A 14610-nucleotide genomic window follows, 5' to 3' on the forward strand; every position below is an offset into this window, starting at 1 on the left:
CATGCCGAAAGTGACAAAATTATCAAAATCATTGCTCAGCAGTTTGAAGGTTACTTGACGTGCAAGAGGTGATGTAGTTTAATAGTTACAGTCAGAAATATATTATGTTGTACTGTTACAATATAATGTTACACTGCCAACACTTCAGACTGATGTACAGGTGAGTGGGCGAGCATTTGAGTGTTTGTGGTGAGTGTGCTGTGTCTTTGTCTGGGTGTTTATGTTGTAAAAACCGGGCAGTGACACGTGGGATGAAGAGACAGTGTGAGAGAGAGGAAGAGAAAGTGAGTGCCTTAAGGGAGAATCTCAAGAGAAGAGTGGGACAGCGTATCGATGTGTGTGTGTGTGTGTGTGTGTGTGTGTGAGTGTGTGTGTGTGTGAGAGAGGGGTAGGCACTATAATGCTCTTGGCTCTTCAGCTCATCTGAAGAGGCTTTTACAGCCTGAGAAAATATTTGTGCGGTGAGGATGACTGCCTCTGTATCCTTTAGACAGGAGCTCTCACCCTCACAGCAAGAGACGCATGAGTGTGTGAGTGTGTTTGTGTTTGGGAGGGTAGGGGGGAGATAAATGGACTCTTTGAGATCTGTTTCCTTTCTCACATGTATTTCATTATTTTCTTTTGCTAAACTGACTACATTAATTTTATGGAAGTGTGTGTGTTTGTGTGTGTTGGTGTGTGTCTGTGTGTGTGTGTGTGTGTGAGAGAGAGAGAGAGAGAGAGAGAGAGAGAGAGAGAGAGATAGTGTCTGTGTGAGAGAGATAGACAGAAAAGAGGAACAAAAAGGGAAAAACAGATACACATGTGCATCACTCTTTCATGGTGCAGAGAGAGAAAGAGTCAGATGGACAATGGCATTGTGCTGGGCTACTTAGGGCCCAGAATGTGACCAAGAGGGCAGGCCAGGCTGAAAATCACTCTGCTATTACAGGAAACAAAAAACGCAATCTGCTGCTCCTTCATCACGTGTGAGTGTGTGAGAATGTGAGCAAGTGTGTGTGTGTGTGAGTGTCTGTGTGTGGTTGAGTGGGTGGCGGGGTCGTCAAAAAGCCGCCTGCCCCCTCGTTAGCCAGTACGAGTCAGCTGGGGTGTGTGTGTGTCTGTGGGAGGGGGGGGGGGGGGGGATTAGAGTGAGCGGGTGAGGGAGGGAGGGAAAGTATAGGAATGTAATGCACCCCTCCCTTCCCCACTTTCTCTCCTCTATCTCTTCTCTATGACGCTAATTGCTTCAGAGGGGAGAGAGAGCGGGTCTTAGCAGGGTGGCTGCCATCGCATATGTACCCCATTGTTTTCCTTTCTTTGCCCTCTCAATGATGCTTGTTAGGCATCAGAGATGAGGTCCCCTCCCTCTGAACTACAGTAGGCTGAGTGCTGACGACCCCAAGACACTCAAAGACACACACACAGACACACAGATACGGCCACACAAATACGCACATACATACACAGACACACACACACACACACACACACACACACACACACACACACAGTAAGAGGTAAGGGAATCACACACACTCCTTACATCCAATTCAGTATCATTCCGCTCATACTTATCATAGCGCAGAGAAAGTTTGAAGTTATGTAACTTAATGGTTTCGTAGTTTATTTTTCCAATCTCCTGCTGTCTTTTCCACTACTTCCTATTCATCTGTCAAGGTGACAAAGCTAAAGACATATTGAGAATGTACAAAACTGCCAAAAAAATGTCTGATCCTATAATTCACCCAATACTTTTTTTTGTGTCATTGTTGCCAGGATGTGGCAAGCCCCCTCCACCACCCCACAGCCTCCTCCACTCCCCAGCCTCCTCCACCCCCCAGCCTTCTCCACCCCTCAACCGCATCACTTAACAGGTTGTCGAAACATTTGTAACATTTGGCGCCCACAAATCTCCATCCGTTTGCTGAAAAGAAACTGCCCAGAAGAAGAAAAAAAAAGAATCTTGAACGAAATCCCATTCCAGCTCCCCACAGCCCCCCACCCCCCCTTTCCTTCTCCCCTCCAACCTCAACGCCCACCCCACCCTGAAACCCACCCCTGCGCCACCCTCGCAACCTCCAGCAAATCCCCCTTTATGCCACGGCAGCCAGATGGGGCCAGCAGAATAATAGCCAGAGCCCAAAGAGTCCCATTCAATTTGTCCGGCCGTCTAAAGGAGCTTGTAAGCTTTTCCATTTGCAGTTGTGTTATAGTAGCCATGGGAGGCTCGCTGGTGTTAGGACTTAATTACCTCCTAATGGGTGTTATAGGGATAAAGCCCTGCATAGACCCCAACAGCCCGCACAGAAAAGCAGAAGGGGAGAGTAGGAGAGAGGGAGAAAAAAGAAGAGAGGGAGAGAAAGGAGAGAGAGAGAAAAGGAGAGAGAGAGATGGGACATCTATCTCAGGGTAGCTGTGAGGGCTAATCTGAGTTTCGACAGTGCAGCAGGGACTTAAGGAGGGTGATATAGTGAAGTTTAACTACTTTAAATCCGCACGGGACGATCACACACACCCACACCCACATCCACATTGGTACGCTCACACACTTCAGCACAGTTCCTCACTCTCAAGAGGGAGAGGGAGAGAGCAGCATTCAGTTGCCTCTGCCTGGCTCAGCAGCCCCAAAGAGAAAGTTCTCCCATTTTTGGGGGGCTCTTTTCTTCTCCCCCCCCCCCCTCTCTTTTTTTATTTTGGAAGAAGATTAGCGAGATTAAGTATGGCTCACATATGCTCCCCCTCACTACTGGCATTCAGCACAACACAGGCCTTACTGCCACACACACTGAATAAGAGAAAGGAAGAGAGTGAGAGGAGAGTGAGAGGAGAGGAGAGGCTTGGTGCAAGGACAAGGGGAAGACGGAGGAGAGGAGAGTGAGAGGAGAGAAGAGGAGAGGAGAGGAGAGTGAGAGGAAAGAAGAGGAGAGGCTTGGTGCATGGACGGGGGGAAGACGGAGAAGAGAGCATGGGCAGGAGAAAGGGGAAGATGGGGCAAATAGATGAGGGGAAAGAACCAGACAGAATGTTACCCTGTGTTGAACTGACAAGGACTGCTGTGGAGAAATATGCTGTTTTAATGTTTTCACTCAGCAACTAAAAATATACTGATAGATAGATCAGCCAATGAAAAGCAGAACTCTACCTTAATAAACCATTATTGTATGTGCATTATAGAATATAGAGTAGGGTTGGATCATGCATATTGAAAGAGGACTCTGGGGCGTTATATACCCTTCATTCTGCAACCGGTTAAACACAACCTTTTAAACTATATGACAGCGCTCAGACCTACAACACTTTATCTGCACACACACACACACATATACGCACGCGCATGCACACGCACACACACACACATACACACACACACACACACACACACACACACGCACACGCACGCACATGCACACACACATACGCATGTACACACACATTAACACATTCTAACATCATTATCTCATAAACATGACTGGCAACAAGGCCAGAGGGCCAGTATGGGGGAATTAGCGCCTGTGTTCTCTGTGGCAATCAGACTGTCACCAGTTGCACCTTCAAATTTACTGCAAGGTGGCAAAAGCTTTCCAATCAGCATTTTGGCTCAGAGCTGGGGAGCCAGAGCACTCCTGGTCCGCTAGGAGCAAATACGTAAATAGATAAATAAATAATAATAACCAAATGAACGGCATATAATTGCAGGGCCCCGGCCAGCTGTGGATGTGCTAATGCCTCTCGTCTTTTCTCTCGATTTTGTGCACCTGAGCTGTGAAATTAAAATGTCCCCTGGCTCAGTCTAAGCCTGTTGCGTGGGCTGGCTTGCTGGTGAGACCGTTTGGTTCTGACTTCACCTGTTTCCTCTTCTTACAATCTCACTTGTATCCATCAAGGCTGACATCTGTGCAGAATCTCTGTCTTACTGTTTGCTTATTTACATTAATCAAAATGTAATTAAGAAAATTGAAACTGGATTATATTAAATTATTCAATCCGGCCATATAGCCGTTAATAAGTTATTTTAACCAAAATGACCAGTCTATCAATCAATCAGTCAATCAAATCATGCAGCTATTTGATGCCCAATAGCTGTTTACATATCTTTCTCACAGCGCCGATGTACAAACGTATGTCAGAAACCTATTTAATACCAATTCAAATATTAAAGTAATTAAGAAATATTTTAATTAAGAGTCTTTTAATTAAGGGGTAATGATTATATAACCTTTTCAATATTGGGTTTAGTCATTGGTGTGTGAAATAATGGTGTGAGAAGCTTCACCTCGAGATTCATTTTGTTAAACATCATCAGTGTAACACCTGCCAGTCAGCACACAAATGGATATGCCCAAAATGGTTGCCAAATTGTTCACCTAGTGCACCTGAATTTATTAACATAGTATTAATTTATAAAAGATGCATCTTTCTATATCCAAACCCCTCTTCCACTGTCCGCCACAAATATATATCTCAAGGGATTACTACTTAGTTCATTGTCATTCAGTATCTATAGCTGCAACCTTTGTGTTACAATGCTTATCCTCCCAGGATGACATTTCAAATAATGATGTAGGCCTATAGCTGTGGAATAAACTGAGGTGAAGATATCTTTTGTGTTACTCAAACTTAGATATAACAGTCCAGACAACATCACTAGCTATTAGCCTATCCATTGACTGTACTGTCATTGGCAATTTTTGCAAGTGACATTATCTGGACAGGCTGCATAATGATGACAGTGTGAAATCGGACGATGGTAACCTCGTTCTTAACTGCCTCTGCGGAGTTTCCCTCATTATTAACATAATCTTATATCGAACGACTAAACCAGCAGACCAGCGGTCCTCGCACAAAACAAAGTGAGATAGTCTACTCGTGAACAGCGGGGAAATATCCTTACAACCTTGTTGGTATATGCATTCTGTCAGATCTTCCCGGGTAAGTGTTAAATTGTGTTAGCAGACCCCTACCTGCTATTCTGTCCAACATACAGGCATATAACTCCTTGTTGCTTGCCGAGGGCGCTCACCAAGTGATGAGTATGATTATGAGTAAACGACGAAAGAACACTGTAAAACGCGCCAACAGCTTAAAATAACTTGATAAAGGCTACCGCCTAAACTGGTGTTGCAGCCCCTTCTCCATGACCATACCACAGCCTTATTGAACACACAAAAACCTGCATGCATCGAATGTGGAATGACATAATTTCAAATATTTCAACAAAGGATTAGTGCTCTACATTAAAGTTAACATTGAGCTGTGATCAATGACAACATCAAATGACAACAACCCACCGCCATAAACGGTGTTACTGGCTATAGCCGAATTGGTCTGTTAGTAGGCTACTTTAAGTGTTTCTGCCATATCTGACATTTAGTTATACACTCGACATGAATTCTGTTTCTTGACTCTGAGGGCATTTTCTGTATGAGGGCCACCGCACTGCGAGTCCATATTGGACAAATTGAAATGTTACAGATCATGACCGTTAAAAACAATTTTGCACGCTTCGTTTATTAACGATTTAAGAGCACTTTAACGGCTGAATTCAGGGCTCGCGCCGTCAGCTGTTGGGCGCCCGCAGGGGTCGCCGGGTTAAAACAATAAGCGTCGCGCGCGCTGATTGAAAACTGCAATCAGCGCATTAACTGTGTGTGTCCGCAAAAAAAAAACAGTCACGGAACCATATTGCAATCAAATGTCGAACTTTAGGCTATAATATTGTTTTCAAACTCAAAGGTGAAAAGACAGATGGGGCATAGATACGCCTCTGCTTTTAGCTTATGTTATATTTATGTAAGACTGACATCTTGTGTTTTTGTGTTGTGAAGCCTATGTTAACGTGCAAGTGGCACGTGACAGTAGGCATTTTTTATTGAAAAAACTAAATGTGAATAACAATTTTGCACACCTGGTATAGGCTACCCAACTTTATATAAATAAATAACCAATTCAATAAAAAAAAATCGGTTTTTACAACTAACGTTTAGTTTAGTTTAGATGGTGTGGAAATGAATATCGTATTAGGAATATGGACAGTTATGATGAACATGTGTGCAATTAAGCGAAGAGATTTTGACTAATTTATTTATTTAAGCGTCTCATATACCTTGTATAAGTTATGTCCGATGCCATAGTTGTCACATACTGCAGCTGAGCTTGTTACTAACCGTTGGTTCTCCTGGAGACCAGTCCGCGTACTGGCCGTAATTTAAACCCACCAGTGCACCCCAGGCTGCCATATGCGGAGTGTGTCTAATTCACTTAATGAAGCTTCGGTTTCTTTTGTAATGACATCAGATTTGGAGACCCTCAGTCCTTCGAGCCTCCTCCCCTTCACGTCGCTAGCAGCAATCCAATTGGCTGTTGTGAGGCAGGCATTAAAGGAGCGATATTGTCCCGTACACTTGCGACCGGGTTGCTGGGCTCCACTATAAAACGCTAGCGTCACCCCCGGCGTGCCAGACTTGCTGTCATTACTGATCTGGAATAACAAGTCGACAGTGACACTTATCCTCATCGGCCTCACTTGATCTTGGTAAGTTGTTTTTTCATTTGTTCAATGTTTTGCGTAATTGATTTGGACAGGTGGGATATCGTTTTACTTAGGCACTCTGCGCAATTTGTGATCTTGAAACTGAAATAGAAATACATGAAGTTTTGACAGAACACGTTTGATAAACACAGGTTAAAGCGTCTCTGCGTTAGTTAAGTCATAAAGGATGACTGAGAAAAGTAATTGTATGATGTTAACCCGCATCCCTCCACTTACGACAGACTCTTCTACTCAAGAAAGAAACTTCAGCGACAAAAACGATGGACTCCGATACAAGCAGAGTATCCAGCCGGCCATCCTCCCCCGAAGCGGAAGATATTTTCCTCGCCATGAAGAAGTCGGTCGGGTTTGCTGGCGCTGTGTCATCCACACAGAACGACTCAGGGCTCAGCATGGACCTCCGGGAGATGTCTAGCGCGGATGAAGAGTTGATCGCCCTGAAGTTGCAGTACAAGAAAGATCGCAAACTGATGTCCGAGAACGAGCTGCAGTCCATGCGCCTAAAGATTAACAGCCGCGAGAGGAAACGCATGCATGACCTTAACATCGCCATGGACGGGTTGCGCGAGGTGATGCCATATGCTCACGGGCCCTCCGTGCGCAAACTCTCCAAGATCGCCACCCTACTTCTAGCGCGAAATTACATCCTCATGCTGAGCAGCTCCCTGGAAGAGATGAAGCGGCTGGTGAGTGAGATATACGGAGGAGGCGCCGCCGCTGCGCACCATGCGGGGTTCCACCCTTCAGCGTGTGGGGGCCTGGCACACTCCGCGGGCCCCTTACCGACTCACCCTGCAGTCTCTCACGCCTCTCACCCAGTCCATCACCCTCTTCTCCCTCCCGTGTCTACGACCGCTTCCCTTTCTGCCCAAGGTCTCTCAGCAGTTAGATCTCACCATGGACTTCTGAAGGCGCCATCAGCCGCGGCGGGCCACCACCTCGGTTCCGTGACCAGCTTCCAGCACTGGGGCGCCGGGATGCCCTGTCCGTGCAGCATGTGTCAGGTGCACCCTCCACACGTGTCTATGAGCACCACGAGTCTGGCGCGGCTCACATCCGACTCCAAATAACTTGTGAACTTTTTATGTCCTCAGCAGCCAAGAGGAAGGGACAGACATAATACAAAAAAAAAACAATCTGTTGCACTGATCTCGGCCAGTGTCGAAGGATCAGACTGAACTGTATGGACCCGAGAACAATATTTACAATGAAACTTGGATAAGCACCTCTAACATAGATTTTTCTAACTTTTCTTCAAAATAGTTCCATTGTTATTATTGTGATACTTTCATATGCTGTCTTTGAAATAGCAAAAATATAATTTCCAAAGTGGTGGAATGAGATCCCATGACTTACCGAATGGAAAAACGATATTGTGTAGCATAGTCAGAATTATATTTAAAAGTCGATTACCGGTGTTAGATCCATTTGAATGGTGCTTAATTTATTTAGGCTTTGAAAAGTTTCAATCGGGCATTTGGGAAAATGATCTAAATTCAATGCTCGGTTATAAATACGTGGACATTACATTATACCTGTACATATGTAGATTCAGAATTGTGTTCATAGAACGACAGATTTTATATTAGACACATTGGCTAAATGGTAGGGTCAACACCAACAGCACTGGCTCTATATGTTTCCTAAGTCATATTCTCTCTGGCATAATTTCTTGCTTCATCTTCTTTAGGATTCTTCCATGGTATTTTCCTTTACTAGTATCTTTACGAAATAAATGTTTGTCTTAACCTTTCCTCTCTCTCTCTCCCTCCGGCATTTCGTTTGCTTTTCACTGTCTCTGCCCGACGAAAAGAATGATCACGTCTTTATTTTTTATATAAAAGTGCTAAATGATATTTATTTACTTATTTTCGATTGAACCGAAAATGAATGAACGGCGAATTATGTTGAATTGAAATGTGAAATAAAAGTTTTACCTGGAAAATTGTGTTTGCATTTGCATCCTTTGTATAACAGAGAAAACGCAAAATAAGAATGACACCCAAATAAAAATATGTGGTTGTGAAATTTAATACAACTTGTTGCAACAACAAAATAATTTCCCCCTCTGATAGGTAGGCCTATCTGTTATAAAGCCCTCAAGTGTTTAAAGACACTTTAAAAAAATCTTCTGATGACAGAAGTTGTCTCAGTAGTGGTTTATGGTCAGACAGCCCAAAGTAATTATAGAACGTCGTTCTTCTTAATCATAATCAAACTAGAGTTTTGTTAGATATAACATCATTACATTAAATGTAATAAACAGCGATATGCGCTTAACTTAAGGTTAATTTAAGATAGCTATTGTATTAATGGCCTGAAAATATCCTAGTTTACAACCCACCCACTCCTCCCCCTTGTGAGTTTTCCTACATATTATGATTTACAAACAATGATTCCACTGTCTACGTTCGCGTGTATACATTATATCAAAACAAAGAGTCCCACAAAGAAAAGCATTCAGACAGTATTTCTAGACAGAAAGTTAGTCTTCTATTTGTGATGCATTCACATAATGGCATTTTATGCCAGTCGCACCCTGACATTTGAGCGCCTAAACATAAATCCGTTAAATTCATCTTTGTTTTACAAAATTATATAGTGACCTCATGTTGCAAGACACAGTTTGAGCATCAGTGATTTTGGTCTCAGATTTACCACTTTTTTGATAGCCTACTTAGGCTTTTCCCGTTAAATTCAAATTACTTGTATTAATAGCCGCTAATTATCACAAATGGAATGACTTTTATGATGTAGCTTAATTTAACAAAGTTGAAATAACGAATATATGTTTTAATAATATCTCTTCCCTTGCTGTAATAGAGGCTATCAATTAAAGGAAGACGATCCCTCATTTGCACCCCTTGGAAGCAAGGATTTAAAAAACATGCCAAGAATGTCATACGATATAAAACGATATGTTCAAAAGAAAGAACTTCCGACTTAAATAACTTAGACACAACGACCTCCTCAGTATAGCCTATACTCTGTTTCTGCCTGAAAGACGTTGACCTTTATCTTAATGCATGCACAAAATGCTCTATATCATTTTAATAACACTGGTCCTGCGTTTTTGTTTGAGCGTTAAAATAACACTTTGAGTGGGATATCACAGTTTTAGAGACGCAAAGCGGCTGTGTAAACGCCTTCATATCTCAAATGAGATACTTCGTCCTTCTGTGGAGGTGACATTGTTATTGTTTGGCACGAGTTTATTTCCCTGTCTTTCACACAAATACCCTTTTGCCGTCAATTACACTAGCTCTCTTGAATTACTTAGGTAAATAGTTCAAAATAATTCATATAGATTTATTACCCCCTCCTTTTTCAGTCTCTCTCTCTCTCTCTCTCTCTCTCTCTCTCTCTCTCTCACACACACACACACACACACGCGCGCGCGCGCTTCGTTAGGATGGTTAGGGAGACTCTTACTTAGGAGTCAGAGAGCGTATTTCGAGCCCTTGAGGTATGCTAAATCTGTAGGCAAACGATTGCAAGGATATGCGAGGCCTGGGTTGACAGTAGGAATAAATGAGAATACGAAGGAATACATAAATAAACGCGAGCAGCTGCATAGCAGATTGCGCATGCTGTTGCAATGTTTTCAAAGGGCTTTGAATGCTGGAACGATATGGAATAAACCTGGTCTTTGAATATTCATACTCGTAATTTGTTTATTTGTCACTCTTTTCCCACCACAATTGGATTATTTATTGTTTGGCCTGAGTGAGTGGAACGAAATGTCCTAGAGAAGTCTGTAGGACATTGTTGACAGGAGTTGGAGAAAGTTTTCTTTCTTTCGTTCTTTCTTTGAAATTGTATTGCCCTGCTAACATGAAACATTGTTCGTGTTTTCTTAATGTTCAAATATGACCCGCCACTATGTTTAACAGCAGACAAAAATACCTGAATGATCTTTTTGCAACTTGAAATTTGTTGACTTTTCCTAGAGTTAGATTGTCACAAAGTTTGTGACGAACTGGTTGTTTCTACATGCAAAGTAGATTTGGGAGTTTAAAATTCAATAATTCAGCTATAATGTGCAACTTTATTTAGGGGGCTAGTGAAGGCGGGTAATTGTGTCCCTTTAGGGCAAGGGGAGTATAGCCTATTGAATGTTAAGACTACACAAGGGTTAAATGCTGCATGTGCGTTTGGCACGCACAGGCATAAATAAAGCCATGGCTCTGAACAAATACAATTAAATGAATGGGTTGTCAGTGAGATCACTTTTACTGAGTTAGATAACTCACTGCCCCTTGAGGGAAAAATATTTCATAAAAGGTGTGTGTGTGAAATCCATGAAAGGTGTGTATGGGTGAGGGAGGGGCAATAAATAGCGTGTATGTTAAATTGCATTTAAATGGTAGGTTACTTGCCAGTGGGTGATTATAAACTAGTCGATATAAAATTTGATATACGGGTTGTGTTCAGAAACTCTATCAATACCTTAGGCCTATTTTGGAAAAAATTAGTAGTAAAATCACAAGTAGATACTCTACGGCTTCAAATGGATGGGCAATCAACTCACTATTATTTTAAGGATGAAAGACATAGTTATAATAACGCTTGTTTAGACGATATTTACGAATTATTCACCGTTTCGTTTGTGAGCTTTAGCAACGTGGCAGAAGTTATTAACAACACAGATATAATTCCTTCAGACCACTTTAGCTGTATCAAATAGCCTATTATGGGTCAAATAATTTAAGAAATAAATGAATTGAAATATTTGGCACTAAATTCTCTATTTACTGCGTCGATCCATTACGAATATTCATGTCTATAACAATCTTTTTTTTGTTAACCCACACTGTCTTCACCTAATTAATAAAGTATGTATAATCAACGTCTGCATTTTGATAATGTATTGTTGATAATCCAACGCGTTCATGTGATTACAAAGATTAGACCTAAGAAACAGGCATTCAAGTGGCCTGTTTTCTTTTACGAGCAGATGCTTGTTACCTCCCCTCCCACACACACACACCCCGATAGAGAGAGAGGGAGAGAGAGAGAGAAATCTCCCATTTGCCGAGTGCAAAATGCAATTACCCAAAAAGTTAATGACAATTACACGCTATCGCATTTGAAAATTAATTAGGCAACCTCACCTCGCACAGCTCTACCTTAACGAGCACTCTCGCTCACTCAACCGTTCTCCGGTGAGATTATTTAGCTGCTGCTAATGTGTCATAGCCAATTAAACAGCACACACTCCGGTCTTTCCTGACCAAACCAACTGGCTTCTTAGATGAGAAGTTCATAGGTCTCTGTAATGACACAGTGGATCCAAATTGGCTGCACGGGTCCAGAGTAAAACTGTAGATAATTGAATAAATAAGATAAGCGTAAATATCAGCTTATGTAAATGGAGTGTGTAATGGAGAAACTAGCCAGGGTGATGATTTGTAGGGTGGTAATTATGGGTTGAGTGAGAGTGACTTGACAGACCTCTGCTCTCCACCAGGAGGTTGATGGGTAATTGGATGCAACATAAATCTGGTAGAGTGACCAAACTAGATGGGTCCGAAAACCAGTATCCAAAAGTCACTGCATATAGGGATATATATCCCCCCCAAACACATACACACCCTTTCTCACATACACATTCATGTTGACACATTTACAGAAAATGACCATCACCTTTTGAGGACAGTTCCTGTTTGTGGTGTTTCATAGCACTGACCACCTGAGAACAAAACTTCAGCGTAACTTGTGTCATTATTCTGGTTACCACGGGCAACAACACCCTACCCACTGAGGAAACAACAGGGCTTCAGAGAACAGAAGCACACCCCTGCCACTGCAGACAGCACCAGCACCAGCCCCAGCCCCAGCCCCTCTCACTTTACACTCACAGATTGGCTTGTTTACGGTTTGAATATTCATAATGTTGGTCGGCGCCTGTGCAATTGTGTGTGTGTGTGTGCGTGTGTGTGGGAGTGTGTATACGTGGGCTCAGGGGAGATGTCGGTCTTACACTTACAACTTACACCACTGGTAAATCTCCCAGATCTAGTGCACAGATGCAGTCTCTTTTGAGTCTGGCATGTTGCGCTGTGTTGGCCAAAGGGATTATGCTTAAGGGATTGGAGGGATGCATGAAAGGTGGTGTAAATACAGACACAGAGGGAACGAAAGACAGAGAGCGAGAGAGCGAGAGAGAGAGAGAGAGAGAGAGAGAGAAAGGGAAAAGGGAGAGTGGGAGAGAAAATAAACAAACAAAAAGATGTGCATCTGTAGCTGCATGGGACAAAGGATAGAGCTTAGCTTTTTAAATATGCCTGAATGGGAAAGAAATAGCGTGAAGGAGAGTTTGTGTGTGTGTGACAGGGGGAAATAAAAACGGAGAGCGTGGGTTGGTGCAAGGTCCTCAGAGACTTCTCTTCTTTAGGGACCTGTGTTTATCTAGGGCTTCATCATCTGTTCCTCCTCCAGCAGCACACTCGGGTCACTTGAATATTAACACTAAAGGCAACAGATTTGTAAAACCAGACACATCTGTCAAGGCTTCGCGCCACCATTTAGAGGCAGGACAAGGAACTCTTAGATCAAGTAAATCACAACTGAAGAAGATCCAATGCTCCATAACTGTCATCGCTGTCACTGTAAGCAAACACTAATTTGTTAAAGGGTGGAAGATGCAGTTCTTTTGAGGCCTAATATATAGGTATATCCTGTATTATTTCTCAGCAGTATTTGTACTGATCAGCAAGTCTAATAAATCATGATCATGACTGTAACATTTTTATATCCAATTTATGATTTTGCTCAACAAATAATATCAAGGATTGTGGCATTTTTATTTAGATTTGACCTAGGTTGATATATGTCTGAGCCATGTCAATTGTGCCACATTGAACATCGCTAATATTTTTTCAACCCCGATTTTTTAGCCCAAGATTAAGATTATAATGAGTCACCAGTGTTTATGAAGCACATTATTCACACATAGCTATGGGTTTAATGTACAGCAAACAGCCACTGGGAGGTTTTACAGAGATGAATGCATCCACGGTGTGGTTTCCTTTAGCTAAGGATCCCATAAGTGAAAAGCTTTCCATTCATGATGACTGAATGTGTTAATTTGAGGTAATCTTGTAATCTAGCCAGACCACTGATGTCCTTGAAATAGGTTTGGGTAGTGGGTACAGAGGAGAAGTATTTTAGTGAAAGATATCTTGCTTGATCATTTTTGTCACTGACATGATGACATGATGGGAGAAAAAGTTTGTGTGTGAGTGTGTGTGGTTGCTTGCTTGTGTGTAAGTGTGTGCATCTGTGTTGAGGGGCAGGGATAGCTGTGTGTGTGTAAAGGTCCATGAAGCGTAGAAGATGAACTCTCTCTCTGATCAGACGGTTCAATGTGTTTACGAATAGCGGACAGAGAGACAAAGCCAGATGGGAGAGAAGAGACTTGGAAAAGAGAGAGAATGCAAAAGAGAGAGAAAGAAAGAGGGGGAATAACGCCAGTGCAAAGGGTCTCCATTGAGTGTTTTTGAGGGAGTGAAGAATGGGGAGATAATCCTGTAAAGCGAGCGAACTCTTGGATATTCATGACTGGGCCGAGCAGGGCAGCCGTCTGAAAGGGGACACGGACAGGACAGGATTTAACATCAAAGTGCACCCGGGGATCCCGGCGCGCTCTACAGGGACCACAGGGGCCAAGGGAGTGTGTGTGTTTGAGAGAGAGAGTGTGTGTGGCTGCTTGGACACTATTCAGTGAGTTATCCTCCATCACCCTTGGACACACACACAAGGGAACTGATCTGATGAGTCCCTACCCCCTCTTACTGACATCAGAAGGTGCAAATCAACATCAGATTTCAGATGGTTATCTCTCTCCCTCTCTCTCTCACACTCTCTCTCACACTCTCTCTCTCGCTCTCTCTCTCACTCGCTCTCTCTCTCTCTCTCTTTGTATGTGTTTGTGTATGTGGGTATTTGAAATATAAGAAGTGAGTGAGACAGACTGTAAGCCAGAGCCAAATAGTCGGACAAATTATCACTGCTAATACACTATTATGCCAGAATGTCTTACAACCAAGTTTTTGAGTCTATCATGACATGTCCTC

At 42.7% G+C, this 14610-nt stretch overlaps 1 protein-coding gene across 1 annotated transcript; it reads left to right on the forward strand.

The window, feature by feature from the left end:
- Positions 1–6792: 6792 nt before the first annotated feature.
- olig2 (oligodendrocyte lineage transcription factor 2) lies at positions 6793–7602 on the forward strand (the record flags this gene model as incomplete). The annotated part of the gene is made up of 1 exon (XM_080838264.1): positions 6793–7602. The coding sequence occupies one exon, from the start codon at positions 6793–6795 to the stop codon at positions 7600–7602; it is 810 nt and encodes a 269-aa protein (XP_080694390.1).
- Between the last annotated feature and the right edge of the window lie 7008 nt (positions 7603–14610).

Source organism: Sprattus sprattus (assembly GCF_963457725.1).
Source record: "Sprattus sprattus genome assembly, chromosome: 5".
Lineage (NCBI taxonomy): Eukaryota > Metazoa > Chordata > Actinopteri > Clupeiformes > Clupeidae > Sprattus > Sprattus sprattus.